This window comes from Emys orbicularis, chromosome 1 (genome assembly GCF_028017835.1).
Source record: "Emys orbicularis isolate rEmyOrb1 chromosome 1, rEmyOrb1.hap1, whole genome shotgun sequence".
NCBI classification, from domain to species: Eukaryota; Metazoa; Chordata; order Testudines; family Emydidae; genus Emys; species Emys orbicularis.
Window position 1 is genome coordinate 99,052,187 of NC_088683.1, and position 22,281 is coordinate 99,074,467.

The 22,281-nt window shown below is 55.8% G+C and overlaps 2 protein-coding genes across 2 annotated transcripts; one reads left to right on the forward strand and one right to left on the reverse strand.

The window, feature by feature from the left end:
• Positions 1 to 1,184: 1,184 nt before the first annotated feature.
• On the forward strand, positions 1,185 to 14,655 carry LGALS2 (galectin 2). Its single transcript, XM_065417755.1, has 5 exons — positions 1,185 to 1,233; positions 9,948 to 10,033; positions 12,492 to 12,574; positions 13,094 to 13,253; positions 14,466 to 14,655. Exons 1-5 carry the CDS (start codon positions 1,185 to 1,187, stop codon positions 14,610 to 14,612), a joined length of 525 nt encoding a protein of 174 aa, XP_065273827.1. The 3' UTR covers positions 14,613 to 14,655.
• Positions 14,656 to 18,911: 4,256 nt separating this feature from the next.
• Positions 18,912 to 21,969, reverse strand: CDC42EP1 (CDC42 effector protein 1). The gene is made up of 2 exons (XM_065421043.1): positions 21,537 to 21,969; positions 18,912 to 19,750 (listed from the first exon to the last, which is right to left on the reverse strand). Exons 1-2 carry the CDS (start codon positions 21,967 to 21,969, stop codon positions 18,912 to 18,914), a joined length of 1,272 nt encoding a protein of 423 aa, XP_065277115.1.
• Positions 21,970 to 22,281: the final 312 nt, after the last annotated feature.

Below are 22,281 nucleotides of genomic sequence, written 5' to 3' on the forward strand. Positions count from 1 at the left end.
TGCATCTCCCCAGGAACATCAGTCCTTCCTCTCACCCTGCCCCACCACAGGCTCTTTTGGTTTTGAATAATTGTCTATGTATGATCCAAGCAGTATTGCTTGTCGCCATCTTCTGACACCTCCTACCGAGCATTTCACCATACTGGGTGCTAGATCTTCAGATGTAGCCTGTAAGGGTGGGTTCTGTTTCCCCAGCTAGGTTACTGCTTGATCTGTGATGCGTTATGCTGTACCACTCACTTTTGCAGACTCTGTACTGCAGTGCCTTTGTTCTCTTCCCATGTGCCTCCTTTAGCTGACTGCAGCAGACAGTTCCTGGATTTTTGGCTGAATTGCTGCTGCTACTTTCCCTTGAAACAGAGCCAGCATCTCTTCTCCTGACATCACCTCTGTCCATGCGTCTTACACAGTCTTCTGGATTTGAAGCCTCACTATTCCCTGACCTCGGCTATCCCCCACCTCTGGAAGAGTTTTCAATGCTTTCCCCCATGGAGGGTTGCTATTTAAGAGCCAGGGACAGAGTTGAAGGTTTCAGGCTTTTCCCCGTTCGTCTAATAGGAGTTTCTGTCAGCAGTTCCTAGGGGACTGATGTGCAATAAGGAGCATGTTCACGAGCTGTCCAGTCCCTTTTCTTCCACACTGTAAATTCTTAATGCAGCAGGTTTCTTTTACTGTAGGATGATGGGTCCCTTGTGATCAGGGAAACCATGCTGCAGTCATGCTAGCGTGAGTCTGCTGAGTAGCTGGGGAACTGGACTGGGAATCCGGAGTTGCCACTGTCCTGCTGGGTGACTTTGGGCAAGCCATTTCCCCTCTCTGTGCCTAGATGGGATAATGACACTTACTGCCTTTCTTAAAGTGCTTTCAGCTCTCCGGATTGAAAACCTTTTCAGAGTAGTATCTAGTAGCAGATGGGCCAGGGAGACAGGGAAGCAGAGGAAGTGAATGTTATGGGCATTTGGAGGTGAACATCAGCATCCGTTCTCCCCCTCTCCTGTGCAAACCCTCCCGCCGAGTCATCCGCCCAAGGGGTCCCCTGGTGCCTTTGAAGAATCCCTGGCAATCCCCCTCTTTCTGTCTGCCTCTCAGCCGCGGACGCTAGGAGAAGATGGTGCATACAGTGGGAAAGAGGACAATTGAATTTGCTCTTGCAGAGGGGCGGGAGTTAGTGAGCTTTACGAAGGATGGAAGACTTTAACATGGCAACGAAGATACCCAGTAACAGGCTGAAGAGTACAGCAAGGAGACTTGTTGAAAGCCCAGCTCACAGACTCGGCCTGGAGACTGAGGAGCAGGGATGGGTTGTGTTCCTCTAAACCAGAAATGAAACGGGGAGAGTGAAACTCTGTCAGGTTAAGCGTGGGAGTTCATTAGGGCTAAGTGAGCCTCTTTTAAGAGTGGAAATCCTGTGTACAAAGCCAGGCCCGGATCTGGCTGGGGGAGCCTCACTGAAGTTGCTGAAGCATGGAGCAGTTTGCAGGATTGGAGGCCCAGGTTGGGACAAATGCTCTGCTGGTGAAGTGCCCACTGCAAATGATAAAGGCAGAGGGAGGCTATTGAAAAGGTAAATGGATTCTCTGTTAGAAACCAGATGGCTTGAGTCATGCCACTGCCAGAGAGGGGAGGGAGGGATTGGGGGAGCGGGGTAAGTAGAAGAGAGGTTAAATGCATTTCTTTGATTTATTGCTATCCATTTTTACCATAAAGGATGATGGCGGGGCTGGAATTCCTATTGCAAAAGCATATTTCATGAGCAAAGTCTGCCCCTAGCACAGAGTACAGCCTCCAAGGTGGAAGTTACGGAGCAGCATAAGAAAACCAAGCGCAGCGAATCACCAGGTCTGGATGGTAAATACCTCTGTAGGTCACGGTGGCAATCACGTGTGAAATAGCAGAGCTACTCTTGGGGACGCTTAGTCCCACGACCGTCTGGGAAGCTCAGAAAGTCAGACCTATGCAGTCTGGCTTTTACATGGAGCTAAGGGAGGTCCTAGGAGTTACCGCCTCTAAATGCCCCATTGCTCGAATACGGTCTGAGCTGTGCATCGATCTAGTTTGAGTTTGACTGGCAGTCCTTGGCCCCAGCTGAAAATCCCATCCCTGCTATCCTGCCCGAGGCTCCCTGAGAAACTTCAGTCCTGGCCTAAGTCAGGACTGGGAAGCAGCTGGAGGAGGCTGTTCCACTGCTGTCAGCACTATCTATCCTGGCTGCGCTAGAGCCTCGCCCCCTTCCATTGGCCACATGCTGCCAGCTTCAGCCCCAGCTGCCTGCTGCTAAGGGACAGCGGGGGTGTGGCTGCTGACTGAAGAGGAAGCAGCCCAGCAGCTGGGAGATGCAAGAGAGCTGGGCGTGGGGCACAAAAAAAAGGCAGAGAAGCCTTAAAGGAGGAGATACCTGAAATGTACCTGCATAGGTGCACACTTCTCTCCAGGTGGGGTTCGGTGGCCCCCAGCTTCCTGCCTTTGGAGAACTGTTGTAGGCCATATTAATCCTAGACCCCTCCACCCCCCAGGCAGGACTTTGAGTGAATCCCGCGTGGAGGCCTTCTGGGGCAGCTGTAGTTTGTGTGCCCATGTGCCTGGTGTTTGCTGCGTAGGCTCTCTGGCAGCTGGCCCAATCAGAACTAGAAGCCCTTTGTATTTCCCAGCAAGTAAGCTGCTATTCCTTCAGCTGCTCCCATGTGAGCTGTGCCATGGGGGTGTCTGTTCCTACCTGCCCTAGCAATCCCCCAGAAGGGTCACTCTGGGTGAGTGGGGATCGGTGAATAATTGTTGGGTCTAGTGTGCGGGTGCTGGGTGGTGGTGGTGGGCTGAGGTTGCACTAGATGACTGGTGGTCCCTTCTGGCCTTAAGCCCTATGACACTATGAATAGTGGGGTACCCCCCGTGAGTTGGGCATGGGGTTGGGTCGAGAGTGATGGAATCCGTTGGTTTTTATCTCAGGTGACACCTAAAGCTGGGGGATCCCCAAGAGCATGACAAACTCTAAATCCTCCCTAGACACAAACATGGGGCCAGATCCGCAGCTGGGCTAAAGTACCATAACTCTGCTGCCGTCAGTGGAGCCACACTGGTTCACAGCCGATGAGGATCTGGCCCATGATTAATATTATTATTTATTTTTATTGCCATGGTCACTAGCAGCCCCACTCCTAGCCTGCACCCCATTGTGCAAGGTGCTGTACGAACATGGTCCCTGCGCCAATTAAACCCTCACACCACAAAATCTCCATGACACCGTACTGTGCACAGCCTCGCAATCATTTCAGCCCGTACGCTTCCTGTTCTGATTTGTTATCTGTATCACCTAGGAGCCCCAGCCCTGGGCCAGAACCCCACTGTGCCAGGCGCTGTGCAAACACAGCACAAAGAGATGGGCCCTGCCCCAAGGAGCTGACAATCTAAGTAGCTCAGGGGCTATTTATTCCTTTCCCAACAGGCCCTGCAGCTTGTGCTTTGTTTCTTCCCACTGGGGCCTTTCCTTGGTGGTGCTACGGCAGGGGTTAAAATGAGGGGCGTGCCAGTGGAGCAGCACAGCCCCCTCCCTTGCTAAAAACAGAGGGGCTCCCCCCACCTCTCCCCCTGCCCTTTGGCTGGTGCAGCAAGAGCTCCCTCTGCTGTTTCAATCTATTGTAGCCACTGTGCTCTGTTCCTGCAGCGGGGTAAGCTGATGTCATTTAGCTCTGTGTCCAGATTAGATGGCACCGTGTTTTAGTAATTTCTGGTCCCTGATCCACGGGGAGATGGTACCATGGAGCTGTTCAGTGACTATTCACGCCCCTGTTTTAACGAGATGCAGCGAGTCCTAGAGACACCCCTTAGAAATTGTGCTGTACTAAGGTGCTCCAAGCAGGCTCAGGACCAGACAACAGGCCTCCACAGGCCTTGCACTGCTGTTGCATAGTAGATGGGGATGCGTGTCCCTTCTTGGCAGCTGAGGAGATAAGGCTATCTCTGCACTGACGGGTACTGTCTTGCAGTTAGTGTTGCCAGCTGTCCCACTGCTTTTATCAGATCTCCTGGCTGGGCGAGTTTGTTTGTTCCTGGGTGGATGACAATATGTTTTGGCTTGTTCAGCCTGGCACTGGATAAAACTTGTCTGGCCTGATCTGCATTCAGGCATTTAACTTGTATTACTCTTTCCCTCTTGTGAGAACGAGTGTTTCCCAGCCAGCAATCTGAATCCAATAGAAGGAACGGATCGCTTGTGGGGGCTTGTCTCTCCCAAGAAACCTGGGGGCAGGCGTAGACGGAAGGCCGGATTCAGCCAGGGGCGCAGAGCGGCTCCCGCCAGTGTAACACGTAGGGCAGAAAGCCCACTGAAGGGGGGAATTGTGGCAGGCCAAAGCAGCCCCAATCCCTCTGCTGTAGGGAGGCTGGCATGGGGCAGCTCTGACAAGGGCTCTTGTCAGAACAGTTAGGCAGTTTCCTGGCCCAACTGACTGCTGGTGGATTCGAAAGCTGCCCTGCCCTGGTGGAAACCCTGGGGGAGTGCACCGGGAGTTGCTGTCACCTGTCCTTCCTTGGGGAGCAGGAAGGATGTAATGAATGCAATCTGCCATATGCACCCCTCCAATCTGCGATAACTATATGGTTGTCGTCTGAGGCCTGGTCTGCACTAGAAAATTAGGTCGGGTTAACTATGTCGGTCGGGGTGTGAAAAATCCACATCTCTGAGCAGCGCTGTTAAGCCAACCGAAGTCCCGGTGTACGCAGTGCTAGGCAATGCAAGAATTCTTCCGTCGACCTAGCTACTGCCTCTCGGGGAGGTGGATTAACTATGCCAAGAGGAGAATCCCTGCTGTCAGCGTAGGTAGAGTCTACACTGAAGCGCTACAGCTGTGCCACTAGAGTGCTTTAAGTGTAGACAAGCCCTTAGTTCTCCCCTGGTGTTTGCAGCTCAGGTTCAGCTCTGTTCCCAGTAGCTTCATTTATTTTTGGCGTTTCTCTTGGCAGCACGCTCATTGCATCGACCTGGGCTTCTCTTAGTTCTCTTTTGGCTATTGAGGTTCCCTTTTTTAGAGGCTGGTTTCCCAGCACTAAACTCAGTTATTTGGGGATTTCAGTTCCCTTTTCTAGAGGCTTTTATTTTCAGTTTCCATCCGGTTTGGTGTTGCCATTTCATTATGTAGGCAATCAAAGGGAATTTGTTCTAGTTAATTTCATAGCAACATATGGTTTAAACTTGACATCCTCTCTAAGCCATCATTTAGGCCCGGATCCTGCCAGGCGCTGAGTGCCTTCAGACCCCATTGAAGCTGGTGGGAATTAAGGATACTTGGCAATTTCCTGCATGCTCTCAGCACCTTGCAGGATCCATCCCCTTGGACTTTGGCGATTTGATGACTAGGGAACAGACATTGTTTGCTCTCCCTCTTGGTGGCTCATGAGCTACGAATTCTTGTGGCTTCTCTCAACGTGTTATTTGAACTTTAGAAGCTTCTCCTTTTTTTCCAGTTGATGAGACATCATTGGCATTTCCGTCACATGTGTGACTCAGACAGACACTTTCTGCCTGTCTTAGGGATTTCTGGGAGACTTCCGATTTGACCAGGCTGCCTTGGATCATTGCTGTCCCATTGTGATGAATAGCCACAGTCACTGATAATGTGCTATCAGCATTGGCCGCATCTGGCTGGATGTAATGTGCGTGCAGTGATTTGTCTGTCACCACCATCGCGTTTCGGGTGAGTGTGAAGGATGTGGAGGTGGTTGGACACTAGGGCGGGGTCCAATCCACAGCCCCCTCAGCAATGTCGTCAGCAAGCAGTAATTGCAGGTTTGTTTTTACTGCATTGAGCTCAGTCGTGCAGCCTTACGCAGTCCTTGCTACGGGAGATGCTCCCCTCAAAGTCAGTGGAAGTTTGGCCTCTGAGACCCTGGCCTCAATTTTGAAGAGTGGCCACTAACTTTGAATGCCTCTGTTTTTGGAGGCCCAGTTTGAGACACCAAGGGACTGATCTTCAGAGGCACTGAGCATCTCCAATTCCTGTTGGCCTCAACTGGAGTTGGGAGTGGTCGGCTACTCTGAACGCCAGCTTGTCTGGGCCAGATTTTCAAAGAGTTTGGCTCCCATTTAGGCTCCTAGGGCAGATTTGCAAAACCAGACCGCTCAGCACGTGGGAGATGCTGGGGGCTGAGCTCTTTGGAAAATCTGGCCCAGTGTGTCTCAGGTGGAACACCCAAAATCCCTGGGCACTTTTCAGACTGTAGGCCTGATGTTGTCATGTGCCTCAGTTTCCACATCTGCTAAAGAGGAGGCTAATATTTCCCTTCCACCAGGGCTGCGGTGACAGTGCCTTTACTTTTGTACAGAGATCTGATGAAAGGTGCTAGGGAAGTGCAGGGTATCTCAAGGCTTCCCCTCCTCCCGGAGCACTGTGAATAGGTTTCTTCTCCCCTCCTTTTGCCTGGCAGTGTCGCATCCCGTCTGAGGCAGAGCCGGAGAGCCAGGGAGCAACCTGTGCATTCTCCCCTTTGCCTGTGGGAAGGCCTGAGGACAAGCATTCCTCTTACCAGGCCCTTGGGAGGGGCCTTGTTGAGAACCTACCCGGTGCTAGTCTTATTGGAAAACCCTTGCGCCCGCCCACTTCTAAAGGCCCCTCCCCCAGCCTAGCGGGAGGGACCACTGGACCCAGGGACCAAATGAGTACGGGGGACAACAAATGAGAAAAACAGGGACTGAGGTGAAGGTCATAGGTTCAAAACGAGGGTACCGGATGGGGACACCGAGCAGAGAACCCCGGACAGCGCCCACTGCTCCTCAAAGGTGTCGAGGGAGCCAGCGGATGCTGCCCAGTGGAACTCTGCCCGGATGCGTGAAACTAGGGAGGAACGGAAACAGGCCCCACAGTCGCAGAGCACCCCTTTGTCTAGCATCCTCCTCCTGGTAGTGTAGATGGAGAGTTTGGCCAGGGCCAGGAGGAGGTTGACGAGGAGGTCTCGCGACTTCGTGGGGCCACGGATGGGGCTGACGAGCACCTGCAGCCCTTTCCTCCAACCTCGCAGCGTGCGTGCCATTGCACCCGGTCCCTGGAGAGGCCTTGTACCACCCCAGCAGCAGGGCCAATGTGAATGAGGGGGGTGGGCTGGCAGTTACACTCTGCTCTCCAGTGCCTTGTCTAGTCCAATGATCCAGGTGACGGGACCAGCACCCCTTCCCTGAGGTCCACAGCCTGACAAATCTCCCCTGCAAGAGCTGTTTCCTGGCCTTGTTCTACCACCCTGCATGATCCCCTTCTGTCCTTGGTGTTCACCCCTCCACCCCCCAGATGCATGGGCCTGGTTAGCCAACCAAATATATTTAGATAAGCCAACCCGCTCGTGCCATCATTTGGCTTATCTAAATACGTTTTTTGCTTCTAGCCCTCCCCTGTCCGTCCCTCCCTCCTTTAGCAAATTGGCTGATCTGTAGGGTTTAGGGCTGGGCTGGGTGAAGGTAGGAATCTAATCTGATTGGAATCAAACCTATACTGCTCTGCAAAGGGAAAATTGTTCCCGTCTTACCTGTTCGGGGAGGTTTTGTGAAAGGGGGGCGGGGGGGAACTTACGACAATCTTAGATGAGGTGGGGAGATAATCGCATTGTCTTTAGCCTTTGCAGAGCACCTTTCCTCTTCCCAGCTTCACCCATTCTAATGCACAGGCGCTCAGATAGTACGGCCTGAAAGGATCTATTCTAGACAGACTAGTAGGGACTGAACGCGTCTCCCGTCGATCTCAGCTGCAGTGGTGCATGCTTAGCCCTTCTGAAAACCGGGACTCCCTCACTGAAATCCTCACCACGCCCTGGTGAGACAAGGGAGCAATACTGTCCCGGTTTTATACTAGGGGAAACTGAGGCCGCATCTGTGCTATGGGTGCTATAGCGGCATAGCTATTGCGCGATAACCCCATAGCGTAGACATGGACTCCAGTGACGGAAGGGGTTTTTCTGTTGCAGTAGGGACTTCACCTCCCTAAGGCTTTGTCTTCACTACCCGCCGATCCGGCGGGTAGCAATCGGTTTATCGGGGATCGGCTTACCGCGTCTAGTGAAGACGCGGTAAAATCGATCCCTGATCGCTCTGCCGTCGACTCCGGAAATCCACCTCGGCAGGAGGCGGCAGCGGAGTCGGCGGCAGCGCGGCAGCGGTCGACTTTCCCGCGTCCTCACCGCTAGGTAAGCCGACCTAAAATACGCAACTTCAGCTACGGTATTCACGTAGCTGAAGTTGCGTATCTTAGGTCGGACCCCCGCTGTAGTGTAGACCTAGCCTGAGTGATGGTAGCTAGGTTGATGGAAACATTCTTCCACTGACCTAACAGTGTCTACACCAGGGGTTAGGTCGGCTTAGCTACAGTGCTCAGGGTGGGGTTGGGGTGGATTTTTCACACCCCTGAACACCAAAGCTATGTTGACCTAAATTTTAAGTGGAGATCCGTTCCTGCGGAGAAGAGAAGTGACTTGCCCAAGGCCATCACGGGGAATCACTGTTAGTGCCAGGCTCAGAGCTGAGGACTTCTTGCTCCCAGGCCTTGCTTAAATCATGTGGCTTCTTGATTTTTATTTGGGCTTTTAAAAATCACTTGCTGAAATCCTTCCCAAGAGCCTATTCAGGGAAATAAACAGTTGCTGGGTAAAGGGTAGCATCTTGTCATGGAGTAAACATTATTTTAAGTACTAGGAAATAACGTCATATGAATGGCTGCGACTCCAAGCAAGAGTGTGTCTTCTCTCCAGCTCTTTTAGTATCTTGAACAGGCACTTAGGCCTGGTCCACACACAGCCTGGCACAGAAATAATGGAACCAGGTTTCAGTTACAACTTTTGTGATTTCAGTGCAAGTTTGTTTGTAGACCAGGCCGTGCAGAGGAAATGGTGCTGGTGATTTACTAGGGGGCGCTCTTCCCTCTGAGTCTGCACTGAACCAGTCCCCAGCATTCCCAAGGGCCTAAGAGATCTCCTCAAAGCTAGAGGTTAGGTAATCTTATAGGGATGTTAATCTCAGTTCCCAGGTCAAATTCCAATTTAGTAAATGCATTCTCTGCTTTTCTCTTTAGAAATGGTATTCTCCTCCCCTTCCTGTCCAGAACTATTGCTGCCATTCATTGTTAATCAGCTGCCCTGTTCCATCCCAGAGGTGGCTGCCTTTCAGTGTTGTGATTCCTATGTACAGTTTGTAAAGCCCTTTGGGATGAACACTTATAAATGTAAATTGTGGTCATTAGTATGGTATTAACGCCCATGCTCTTTTCCATATGACAGTTAGGTCCCCCACCTCTCATCTGATTGTCCCATTTTAGCTGCGCTGAATTGCAGACTCACATCCTGTTGAAAGCCTGGCTCATCCTCGCTAGGCGTGTCTGGCGGCTCGTGACAGTTAGTCATTCTGGGGCGAGGGCTCTGCATGGCGCTGCACAGCGCCCTCTGCTGTCCGTGACCATACCTGCAGCTGCAAAGCGCACATTTGGTTAGGATAGGCTTCCTGTGGCTCAAGTGGGTTAAACGCTTCCTGCCATTCATGGGGCCTCCTTCCAGGCACGATTCCCACAGGGTGGGGCTGGATTCACCCGCACCTGGGTGCAGTTTGCATGCACACTCTGTGTCCAGGGAGGGGGCATTCACGCCCCCTACCACCAGGAGGGGGCAGCCAGTGGTAGGCCCATTGCCCTCCACCAGGCATCCAAAAGGGTGTGGCCTGGAGGAGGCTGCCCAGGAGATAGGTGTATGGGCAGCTCGGGTTGCTGGATCCCCACCATTGGGGGCTGCAGCCTGGTTTGTGGTGGCCGACATGGTCACCCTCAATTGGTATCCTCCTCCCTTCCCTTAGAGCTGCTTCCTCCTTTCCCCCACACACTCGCATCCTCCCTTCTTTCCCCCCCCCCCGCTCATTGCACAGACCATCTTCCTCCTTTGCAGATGCCCTTCAGTGGCAATTCCTCTGTGACTCACCTTCACAAACCCAGAAAGAACCAGAACGAGATTATCATGTGCTGGGACTTCTTTTGGGGCCAGAGACTTGATCCTCCACCAGCCTGATCTCCAGCTAAAGGTGAGACTACACCCTGCATCTTAGGGTACGTCTACACTACCTGCCGGATCGGTGGGCAGCGATCGATCCAGCGGGGGGTCGATTTATCACGTCTAGTCTGGACGTGATAAATTGACCCCCGAGCGCTCTCCCGTGGACTCCTGTACTCCACCACCATGAGAGGCGCAGGCAGAGTCGACAGGGGAGCGGCAGCAGTTGACTCATCGCAGTGAAGACTCCGCGGAGAGTAGGTCTAAGTATGTCGACTTCAGCTACGTTATTCACTCGTGTGTGTTTACCTGCTTTAACCTTGTCAATAACTCCCTTACTACTTTTTTCTTAGTTAATACATTTGTAATTAGTTTATTATAGGTTAATTTATTAAAATGTGATCTTTGGTATAAGATCTTAAGTGCAGTTGACCTGGGGTAAGTGACTGGTCCTTTGGGACTGGGAATAACCTGAATATTGTGATTTTTGGTGTGAGGGATTGGGAGCTCTCTAGAAGTGTGGGGGGCCACCGGCACCTGGACTGTGGCCCTGCCCACAAGGCCCCACCTCCGCTTGGCCTCTCCCTCCCGAAGCCCCATCCTCGCTCCGCCTTTTCCTGCCCCTCCCCCTGAGGCCCTGCCCACTGCCACTTGTTCCTCTCCGCCTCTTCCCCTGAGACCGCCCCCGCTGCTCGCTCCTCTCCGCCCCTTCCCCCAAGGTCTCCCACCCGCCACTCGCTCCTCTCTGCCCCCTTCCCAGAATGGGAGTCCTGCCTTAGGGGAGCGTTGGAGGGGAGGGGGCGGAGATGAGCGAGCGGCGGTTGGGGGAAGAGGCGGAGTGAGGGCGGGGCCTTGGGGGAAGAGGCGGAGTGAGGGCGGGGTGGAGTGCAGGCGGGGTCATGGTTCGGGTGCCGGTGCCTCCTCCCCACTTCTATGGAGCTTCGCTTCTGGTGGTCCAACGGCGGTGGCAGGCCAGCGTGCCTTCGGAGGGGTGACCCCCGCTGCCGTGGCACTTCCCCTATGCATGGCCAGCTTTTTGGGGGGAGGTTTAACCTCCCCTGGCCTCTTATACACGCCGCCCATGGGGGTCTCCATCCCCTCACAAGACTTGGAGGGGTTAAGATGGCAGTTGGGCCAATGAACTCCCCAGGCTGCACCTGCAGGAGGTGCCAGGGAGCAGGGATTAATTAGATGAGACTCCGCTGGGCAGGAACAGGAGGCACCTGTATAAAGCCCAAGAGTGGGGAGCAGAAAGGGGCTGCAAGGCAGTAGGCTGCAGTCACGGCCTGGAAGAAGGGAGGCATGGATGGGAATACAGAGGGTAGTCCACAGTTACTCCCGGGGAGGTGGGAGTTTGGGCTGGCAAAGCCAGGGAGGTGGGGAAAGCCAGCAAGGTAGGAGAGGCTTGGGGGAAAGGCAGCAAGGTCTGGGATAGGTCAGACCTTGGCTGCTGGTGAGAGGGCCCCTGAGCTGGAACCTGGACTAGAGGGCAGGCCTGGGTTCCCCTCCCAGGCACGGGGGAAATGGCTCCGATGAGGTAGTGCAAAGCAGGCTGCCTGGAACAGTTTGCCCCAGAAGTCTTTGATACCCCAGAAGTGGAGGACCGTAGTGGCCTAGCCGCAGGGCCAAGTCACAAACAGGAAGCTGCAGCTCCTGGAGCAAGAGGGGCTGCAGGGTGAGAGAAATAGATGAGTGGAAAGACTGCCAGAGGAGGGCACAGCACCTGGGAAGTGCTAATCCCCAGAGTGGCCAGGAGGAGGCGCCTCTAGTGGTGAGTGCACCCCCATGATAAGGTCCCTTAGTGATTAAACCCCCTCGGGGACAGGCAGCTGGAGGAACTTTCCTGAGTCATTAGAGTGCTGATCCCTTATCAGGGAACCGGGCTGGGGCTGGGTATTGATCAAGATACGTCAATTCTTTGGTCAGAGGAAGTTGGGGAGCAGATAATTCTTTGGGTCAAAGTTTCCTGATTTACAGCCTTCCTCAATGGCCTGGAGAGGTGGGAGAGAGCTGTTAATGTGTAACTCTGACGCTAGGCCTATAAGATCTCCTGCGGGAGGTGTACCTGCGCCAGATCCTCAGCAGCTCCCAGCCGCGGCTATCCAGCACCAGCAAGGAGGATGTCTGTAAGGATTGCGGTGTTTCGCCGTGAGCTCTTTCCTTTTCTTGCTCTCAGCTAGTCTCCTGTATCGGTGGGCTCTCACTTTCTGCCTTTGTGTCTGCTGTCATCACACCTGCTCAGTCGTTCATTCCCCCTCCCCTTGCCAGCTCTCTGGTTTCCACTCCTCTCCTATGCCAAGGAAGGAGTGCGGGGTACCAGGATGGTCCTGGCTCAGGGCCATGAGGTAACAACTGGAGGGCAGGGGACCTGCTCCTGGCCTCTCTCCCGGCTCAGGTGGAATTGCTGAGCTTCGTTCCTTTTCATTTGGGGCAGGGGGCGGGCATGGGTCACCCAGGGAGTCTCATGACGTCAGGTCTCTCTGCCGCAGGAGAAATTTGAAATCTTGAACCTGGACGTGAAAGCAGGGAGCACCCTGAAGATAAAGGGCAAGGTCGCCAATGATGCTGAGAAGTGAGTGTGAGAGAGCGGTCTCAGACGAGGGGGGCATGGGCTGCAGAGATGGGGGCAGCACCCCAGTTTCCGTGTCTGATGCAGAGATCAGTCCTTTAGTCCGTCTCTCTGGCTTGGTACTTATATAGTCCCCATCACCTTGTAATTGAATGCTCTGCAAATGTCCTGGCCCTGTGCGTGGATGGGGAAACTGAGGCACGGAGGTTAAAGCGACTTGCCTGTGGTCAGCAAAGGTGTCTGCAGCAGAGCTGGGAGCTGAGGCCAGGTCTCCTGAGTCCCAGGCCGGTGCCTGAGCCACAGGCCTGACTTTCCTCCAGAGAAAATGGCGCTTGGGCCGGAAGCCCCAGCTCTCCCTAAAACTGGCAGGGTGGAGCCCTCTGCCCCCCCTGAAATTGGTAAAAGGAGAGGTGGGTGTAACTAATTCAACTGCCCTCCTTCAGGCAGGGGTGGGGCTCCTGTAGCAGCAATGCTGGCTCCGTGGGGGGAGTCTCTAATGCCCACTCTGCTCCCACCCCGCAGCTTTGTGATTAACCTTGGCAAGAGCCCTAGTGAGCTGGGGCTGCACTTCAACCCTCGCTTCAATGAATCCACCATCATCTGCAACTCCAGATGTGCCAACTGCTGGCAGTCGGAGCACCGCGACAACCACCTGCCGTTCTCCCGGGGCTCGGAGGTCAAGGTGAGGTAGCTCCTGGGAAAGCAGGCCGCGGGGGGTGGGGGGGTGGCTGGATGAGCTGCCAAGCTCTTACTCTGCCCCCTTTCTTCCCCTCCTGGCTGGCGTTGTTTCTCCCTGCCGGCGTCCCTGGCTCCTGCGACCCTGAACCCTCCTCATCAGCCTGCTCAGAGTCCCAATCCCCACAGACCCTGTTCTCTCGCCATTTAACCCTGCCCATGCTGGAGGCCTCCTAAAGGCTGCCTGTGACCTGCCTTCGAGAGCCCCCGTGCCTCTGCCCAGCAGGTGCTCACGCCTTCACTGGGGGAGGGAGAGGGCTGTAGGGAGCAGATCCCTCTTCCCCCTCGGATCTGTCTCCATCATTCTCTCCCTGCTCCCACCCCTTATTTTCTTCCCTCCAGTGCTTTGTAGAATGAGATTCTTGGGCCTCCCTGCTCCCTTCTCCTTGGGCAGCTCTTTGTTTGCCTCTTAGCATTGCACAGTTAGATCACCCGGTTTCTCTGTGGCTTGGAAACGGTTCTTTCTCCTTGCCCAGCGCTCCCCGGGCTGGGCTGGGTGGGGCAGGGGAGCGCCCACGGGAAGGAGACGATTCATTTCCAGTGATCAGTTATTAGTTTTGTTCTTTGAAGAGTCTCGGGTCCATCCTGTCCCCTCGCACTGTCTGCGCTGTGGGCTAGAAGTGGCATTTCCCCACTGTTGCTAACCTCAAGTCAGATCCACTGGTGGGGTAACAGTGGGAGAGCCAGTGGGGCAAGGCTCCCGCAGCCACTGGTATTTCATGTGCTGTCCCACCCGGTCCAGAGCAGGCCTAAGCAACGCAGTGCTTTAAAACAGTGGTGGGCGCAGGAGCCATGTCTACACTAGGGCTCCCTGTGTTGCCACCGCCAGTGCAGCTGAACCAGCATTAGCAGCGGTGGGGGAGACGTTGCCCCCAGTCTCCCGGTTTAGGCAAGAGCTCAACTTCCTGAGACAAGCTGATTGCTCTGATTTCAATGGGAGTTAGGTGCCTAAATACCTTTGAGGATCTGGGCCTCTGGCACCCAACCCTGCAACGCGTTTAGTGAGCTCAGCTCCCAGCACCTTGCCTAAGGCCAGCAGAATCGGGGCCTCTCCGCCCAGGCAGTAGGGACAGGTGCTTGCTGTTGCCAGCCAGTTGTTTGCTTTTGATGCTAACTCCCCTCCCCGTTCCTGTCCTTTCCTTGCTCCCCGCTCTCGCAGTTTATCGTCAGCTTCCTGGGAGACAAGTTCAAGGTGAAGCTGCCGGACGGGCATGAGGTGGAATTCCCCAACCGGCACGGCTACGACAAGATCAGCTACCTGAGTGTGCAGGGCGGGTTCAAAGTCCTCTCCTTCAAACAAGAATGATGGGCCCCGCTTCCCTGCTCTAATAAAGACCCCTGGTGAGGGGCCATTTTGTCCCAACTGTGCTGGCTCCTGTGATGTCCTTGGCCATGACCTTTCAGCACCCAATACAGGAAAGGTTCTCATGGGAACGCTCCAAACCGGGCTCACCATCTGCTGGGAAGAGGCAGATGTCCGCTATTCTGGTAGGACGTCTTCTCTAGGCACCTATGGGTGTGATTAGTGGAGCGGGAGACAGTGGCTGGGATGAAAGTGTCTCCAGGGCACCAGAAGGGGGCGCTGCCCTGGGGTGCACTGACAGAGTGCAGAGGAGTTCCCAAGCCTGAGTGTGCAAAGGAAGGAAATGATTCTTTGGTAAGGCTAGGTTGCGGGTTGTGCTTTCAGCAGGCTGGGATGAACTGATGGCCAGGTGGGAGACAAAGCCCAGGGCTTATCTCAGTAGGAGGATGGTAATGTCCTGCACCTGCAGAGCGCTCTGTCTCCAGGCTGGGGAACACTACCAGTGCAGGGGGAGATTGTCTCTCCTTAGTACTAATAGGGGATGCTGTCCCTAAACATGGAATTTCCCCACCAGCTGGTGTGAGAGGTGGCTTGACCCTCCCCCTGGCACCAGGCACAGCATTGAGGATGCAACTGCACAGGTGTTAATAAGCGCTTGTATCCAGCAAGAGATAAGGAGAATATTCCTCTATCTCCTTCATTCTTATCGCTGTGTCTCTTATCGGCTGGGAAATTCCAGCCAAGTTATCCATTACCCAGCCTTTCTCATATCTTATCTCAGTCAGTGTGGGCAGCTCAATTCCCTTTGGAATTGCAAGGGAATGAAACCTGTGTCAGCTTGAGTCCTTCACATGGGCCGGCACTACCTAATGTCTGGTGAAACCGCTCTGGTTAAAGTTACAGTGACTCACTCCAGAGGTTCACATGCCACGGGGGGAATGGCTCTGGAGAAAAACTGGCTTGAAGCATTATGGGTAACTCCTCTCCACCCCATACATCTGAAATATAGGAACAGTCTTTGGTACCAGCAGGGGGCAGTCTTACCCTCTGACAGTACAGGACAAGGGGTTCCCAGCAGAGGGAAAACAGACATTAGATGTGACCCCCCCACAGCCCCACAAAGGAACATGCCTCACCAGGTTTAAAGTGGCTTCAGAGAAGAGCCAACTTCTAACAAGTGGGGGTGAGGAAGAACTGGGACGGCTCATCCATAGCTGACTAGTGCAGGGTTCTTACCCCTTCCTCTCCAGCATCTGCTGCTGGCCATGGTCAGAGATAGGATACTGGGCTACACGGCCCTCAGGTTGGATCCAGTCTGGCAATGCATATGGCTAACGCTATGCTCAGGATATAAGGATAGCAAATGTTAGGGTTATTTAGTCGACAAAGGCCAAGCATGGAAGAGACTGATATTTAGAGAGACTCCACTGAAGGAGCACACACTGCTCCTTCCCTTCTACTTCCACCCTGCTCCAGTGTCTGAGAGGGTCATTCAGTAAAATGCAGAACAAATAACTTTCATAAAATATGTTGTCGGCCTGTGGAACTCACTGCTACAGGCTCAAGTGCTAGGGCTGGTTGATAACATTTGTAGCCAGGCTGGCTATGAGCAGGGTAATCAGGGCTCTAGATGCGAAGTGTAAATGGATCTCTGCTGAGGTCAAGGTGGAATCTCCTCACCCTGGCCAGCATTATTGGGGTTTTGCTTTCCTCTGATGCAACATGTATGGGTTACAGCAGGAGCGTAGGGACCAGAATGGCTGGTCCAGTGATCTGAGATGGGGTAGCAAATCCTATTTTCCCAGGAGGCCCAGGACTGGAAGTGCAGAGAATACCAATGCAGGGAGGGGGTTCAGGCACTTGGAGCTGGGAGGAGATGACTCCCTGGAGTCTGAAAGTGCAGAGGGAGTGGACTGATTTGCTGCTGTTCTGCAGGCTGAAATCCTGGGGCTGGCTGGGGCATGGGGAAGAACCACCACAGGAGAGAATAGTATCAAAAACTGTTTTAATAAGATCAATAATAAGTGCACAGGCTGCGGAGGGAGACAGCTGGGATGTTCCTTGGGGGTGGATCTTTGGTATGGAGCTTCTGTGACAAGCTTGAATGAGCAGGGTGAGCCTGAGAAAGACCCTGGCTCCCAGGGTGGGGGCAGTGATGGGTAGCAATGGTTGCAGGCTCTGGACTCTACACTCTAGAGCCCTGCTGGGCACTTGTAGCTCCCGTTCACTTCAGCCCTCTCTCCCCCCATGGCTGAGCAGCTGCCTGCAGTGTGATGAGATCAGTCAGCTGGCAGCTCCAGGGCCTGTGTGGGGAGCAGAACGGGCTCCTAGGACGCTTGCCCCCCTCCCCCCCCGGCGTCAAAGCCTGGTTATTATACTCTCATGTGCTCCCTGACAGACACAGCCCCCCGGGGCGACTGGGCAGCGGGAGCGTGGGCACGGGATCCCTCCGGCCACAGGCTCACGGGCCCTGGGCGAACAATGGGCATGCTGTGCGGGCCAGTGGAATGACCTCACCCCCCAGTCATTCCTGCTCCGGGCCGTGGCACAAAACCCCCTCTGTGTGAGCGTGTCCGCACGCGGGACAGCGTGGGGAGCGGCTCCTTCCAAAGAGGCCGCGTTGCCCAGAGACACAAGGAGCACAGTGAGCAGCCCCCATCCCCCGCCGGCAAAAGGACACCGGAAAGGGGAAGTGTGTTGGAGGGGGGCGAGTTTAGACCCCTCTAAATAGTGTCAGTGGGAACCCATCCCTGGAACCGCTGCCCAGACCAAGGGCAGCCCCCCTTTCAACTGCCTGGGATGAATGCTATAGCACAGAGAAAATGTTCTTGTTCTAAGAGGGGGTGAAAGGGAGTATTGGAGTTTGGGGGTGTCCCCTCTGGGGTATGGAGGGGTCTACCGGGGCAAGGGCAGCGGGACCCCGGCATCGTCTTTATTCTGCCTGATTACTGGAATCGCAGCATTGCCAACTCTAGCGCTATTTGGTATTTCCCCTGAAGGCCCAGCTGCCAAAGCCAGTTACTGCCTGAGCCTCCCAGCTTTCATTACACAACAGGGTGTTTCTAGCTCTCCTGGTTGTGGGGGAAACCTTGAAAACGGCCCCTCTGCGCAGTCCAGCACCGGAGGGCAAATGGAAAGAACCCACCAGTTACAGCTTTGAAAAATCTCATGAATTTTGGCGCCTGACTCCGGCAGGGCTCCTTGGTGCCCAGGTTAAGGGCCATGGCATGATTTCCCCGGCTGTGCTGCATTCGGATACCAAGTCATTGCTGGCTGCACCCCCACCCCCACCGAGACTCCTGTATTGCTGCTCTGAGCACCTCCCTGAGGACAGTGTGGCAGGAACTTGGGGGGTGGGGCAGGGGGAGCTCCTCCCCAAATCTGTAGAGTGGAGCAGCTGGCTCTCTGGAGCCAGCCTCAGAGCCTCCAGCTCAGGGTACTGCTGGAGGATAGGAGCCACACCTGCCTTTCTCCCTGAGCCCAGCCCTGCATCAGCTCAAGGAAGGAGGGCCACCCCACTCAGGTGGAAGGACTCCCCACTCTGCTGCCTGTTCCATGGGGAGAGGAACCAGATTGCTGTGCCCTTGGAATGGCCTCAGGGGGGAGGGGAGGCCCCTGAACTGGCTTGCTAGGGCAGGCCTCGGCAGGAGGGAACCAGGAATTAGCTAGCCCAGCTGGCATGGCCGCTGGCTGAAGGCAAAAGAACTGGCGAGGGCTGGTAGGAGCTGTGTGAGAGTAGCCCAGCCCGTTCGCGAACAGTGCTGTGTGGTGCTGCATGGCAGAACCCGGTTCAATCCCCAGCCAAGAGCGCTCAGGCCCCAGGGAGAGGGAGAGGGAGAATGCGAATGCTGTGTTGCTCCAGCCTGGGGTGGCCGGCTCAGAAAGCAAGCCTGCCCCAGGCCTCAAGCTCAGGGGGTCGTGGGGGAGCGAGCCGTGCGGCTGGAGTGCTTTCTCTGATCCGCTCCTGTTTGGTGCTTGCTGGGGGCTCGGTGACCTGACAGGAGCATTCCCTTACCAGCCCAGCCTCCCAGGGGGCGGGCGCCTCATTTCCAATGACAGCAAGGAGTGGGGGGAAGGAGCATGCGATCACTGCAATTTCCCTATTAGCATGACCTGCTCTTTGGGGAAGGCGGGGCCTGCCCAGGGCGCTGGGCGGATCAAAGAGCTGCTTCCCCTGCCTCCATCCCCACCAACCCTCTGCCGCAGGAGGGTTCACAGCTCCCAAGGGGTGCTGGCCCCCGGACAGCTGACATCTCTGGGGGAGGGCTGGGGAGTCCCAAGGCCACAGGAGACAGTGGCTGTTCAGACCTTCACTTCATCATCCTCTTCCTCCTCGTCGGCGTACTCAAAGGAGTCGCTGCGGCCCTCCGCAGCCGTGGCCTCCCCCTCCCGCACAGCTGAGAGCGCAGCCTCCTCTTCCTCCTCCTCCTCCTCCTCCTCCTCGCTGTGACTCCACCCAGCCTCATCCGCCCCGCACGAGCCGACAACCGGGCTCTCCCGGGGCCCCTCCTCCTCTTCCTCCAGGCTGCCATGTGCACCTCTCGCGCTGTAGTGGCGAGCCAGGACCTGGGCAGCCCGGTGGAACTCTCCCGCCTCCATGCTGCAGTCATTCCAGTGCCCCTGCCACAGGCTGTCTTTCGGGAGCGCCCCCGGCTCCTCTGCAGGTGCTGAGCCCCAGGCAGGGCTCTGGTGCCTGCTCCCAGCATAGGCAGGCCCCTCCTCAGCATGCTCTAGGGCACGAGCATCTCCATTGGCATGCACCAAGTGTCCCGATGGGGAGCTGGCCCCCTGCCTGGAGCGGCCCCAGAGGCTTTCTGCCATGTCGCCCTCTATACACCTGGCATTGGGTGTCCCTGATCCCCGAGGGACCCCGGCCTCAACCCACTCGCCATGCAGGGCAAAGGGCGACGCAGCCTGGCCGCCAGCCAGGGCCCTGGCTTCCTCCCTCTTGTCACTGCTGTCCATGGCTTCTGTGAAGCTGATGACCTGGAGGAGCTCGCTCATGAGGGAGGGCCCGAGGTCCAGGCGGAAGGACAGCAGGGAGTCCGAGCGCTGGAGCTCTGCTTCTGCGGGGAAGGAGCTCTCCCGGGCCTTCTCTGAGCGCGGAGCACGCGGGATGGTGCAGAACCCGGACTCCAGCCCTGAAAGGACAAGGAGCCTCTGGTGAGTGGGAAGCCTCTGGCACTGTGCAAGAGCCAGGGGGAGGCAGCGACTGTCACACTGGGTGGTGACGGACTGGGCTGTACTATGGGAGCCTGGGACCAGTGACTGTATGTGAACGGGGATAGACAAGTCACACTCATGTCAGCTGGGCGATATTGGGATCAATCACTCTCATATGGATCACTTTGCTAGACAGCCTAGGAGCAATTTCACCATCTAGTGCCTGCTCAATATTGGGAAAGTCTGGCTTGTACTAGTGAAAACTAGCACCAGTTACACTCCACTGTAACGTGACTAGCCGGTGCTAGGGAAGATGGGAATCAGTCCCGCTGTTTAAGGACGGCTCGGTGCCGGACACCCATGGCCCAGCCAAATCGGAAGATAACAGCACGGTGCTGGAACTGGTCTCTGCCAAGAGTCGAGAGGGTGACGGGTGATCAGCCCTGGGAAACTATTTCCACTGGAATGGCTGTATAACCTGTGACCAGCAGGTGGCAGCATTGCACCATGCCACCTTCGCTGCCCGTCCCTGGCCCAGGCCCAGCCACTCCCACACGGGTCACACTGACCTGAGAATTAGCGCCACGGGAAATGCTGAGCTGGGCCACTGCGTTTGGAGAACGCGGCCTTTGTGCTAAAGAACCCAGCCCCCGGCACCCGCCAGAGCGTCGCTCAGACGTAGCCAGGACTGAGGGGCCTGGGCAGGGAGCCAGGGCTGGAACAGGGCAACCGGGAGGAGCATCAGCAGAGCCATTGGGGGCATGGAGGGGGGGCACTGGATAAGCGGGGGGGGCTGCAGGCCCAGAAATAGTAACAATGCCCAGCTCTTATGCAGTGCATTTCCTCAGCAGATGTTAAAGCGTTTTACATCCTCCCCATTTTACAGATGGGGAAATGAGGCACGGGACAGGGAAGTGACTTGCCCAAGGTCACCCAGCAGGCCAGGGACAGAGCTGGGAGGGACAGAGCCCAGGTCTCCTGACTCCCAATCCGGTGCTTTAACCATTAGGCCACTGCCTCCCACTGGGCTGTGTCAGCAGAGCTGGCTGGCTGGCTGTGGGGGCATCGCCTGCTGCCTACTCCCGGGAGCAGTGAAGTTCACCTAAATCACCCCCCACTCCTTTCTTCACTGTGGGGCTGGAGACGGCCCTTCTGTGTGAACGCCAGCAGCACAGCCTCTCCCGCGGTGCTTCGCCTCCACACTGGATGGACCATTCCCAGTGGGGCACGCAGGCTCTGTGGCCCATTCGCACCCTGAAGCTGCCAGGGGGACAGTGAGTCTCCCTTGCTGTCTGTGAACAAGTTTCTCTCATAGGAGGTGGCTCGAGACCTGCTCCCCCTCCCCCCCGACTCATTTCCCACAGGCCACCAATTGGCCATCGGATGGGAATAACCTAGTGTTACTACCATCCCAGCACTGGACTGGAGCTGGTGGATCAGAGGTGAGAAACTATATCCCACCCATAATGGCCTGAGCTCTGCAGGGCCTTTAACAGGTGAAGTCGAAGGGGAAGTGGGTGCAGGGGAGGAACAACTGGGGGCTAAGGGCATAACTCAGAAAAGGATAATTCTGGGATTCACCGGGACCAGGAACTCCCTTGATCATAGCTCTTCAATAGTCCGGTCCATCCAGAGATGGAGATTGCACAGATGGGGAAACTGAGGCATGGGAGGGGGGGCAGGGACTTGCCCTGGTTTCAGCGACACAGCTGGGAATAGCACTGAAGTCTCGGAAGCCCATGCCCCCGCTACAGGACTACTCACCATAAGCATAGTGTGCATCGGATACGTTGTTTAGAGTGCTCTTGAAGGCGAACTTCCCAGCCGGGCTGCCGCCCCCATAGGTCCCCTCGTTGAGCTGCGGCAGCGACACAGCGTTCTTGATGATGGGCGAGATGTCTGGGGGGGCGGGCGAGGCTTCGGCCTTGCTCCCGCTGCCCCGGTTCCTCAGCGGCGTCCTCCGCACGTGCCGCAGGGTCCGGGTGAAGAAGTTGTTGGCTTTGGCCGTCTCGGTGCCGCCGTGGTTGCTGAGGAAGGAGGTGTCCCCGAAGACGTCCCCGCCACGCCCCACGTGCATGGTGTGCCGGAAATCCCCCAGCGGTGGGCTGATCATGTCCGGCGTCAGCTCCGATTTCAACCGCCGTTTGCCATGGGAGCCCGACACCCAGCCGAGCACCGGTAGCTTCCCAAGACTCATGTCACACCCCGTTGTTACTCCACACCCTCTCCCCAAAAACACAGGAAACTGGCCTTCAGTGTGGGGGGCCACAAATTCCAGAGGGGTCACAGTGGCTTGTCACGCCCCCGGACTCCCCATCACTCATGCTATCCCCTCCTTTCAGCCGTGTCGTGTCCTGGGCCGGGGAGCTGCTCCCGGGACCAGCCCCTGCTCCCGATCTTTGGAGATGCCTTAGAGCTGCCGGGGGGAGCGTGGGACTGTCTTTTCTCCGGTTCGGCACTCCTTCTGGATAATTGCTCTCCACAGCACTCATTAAACTGCCCAGGGGAG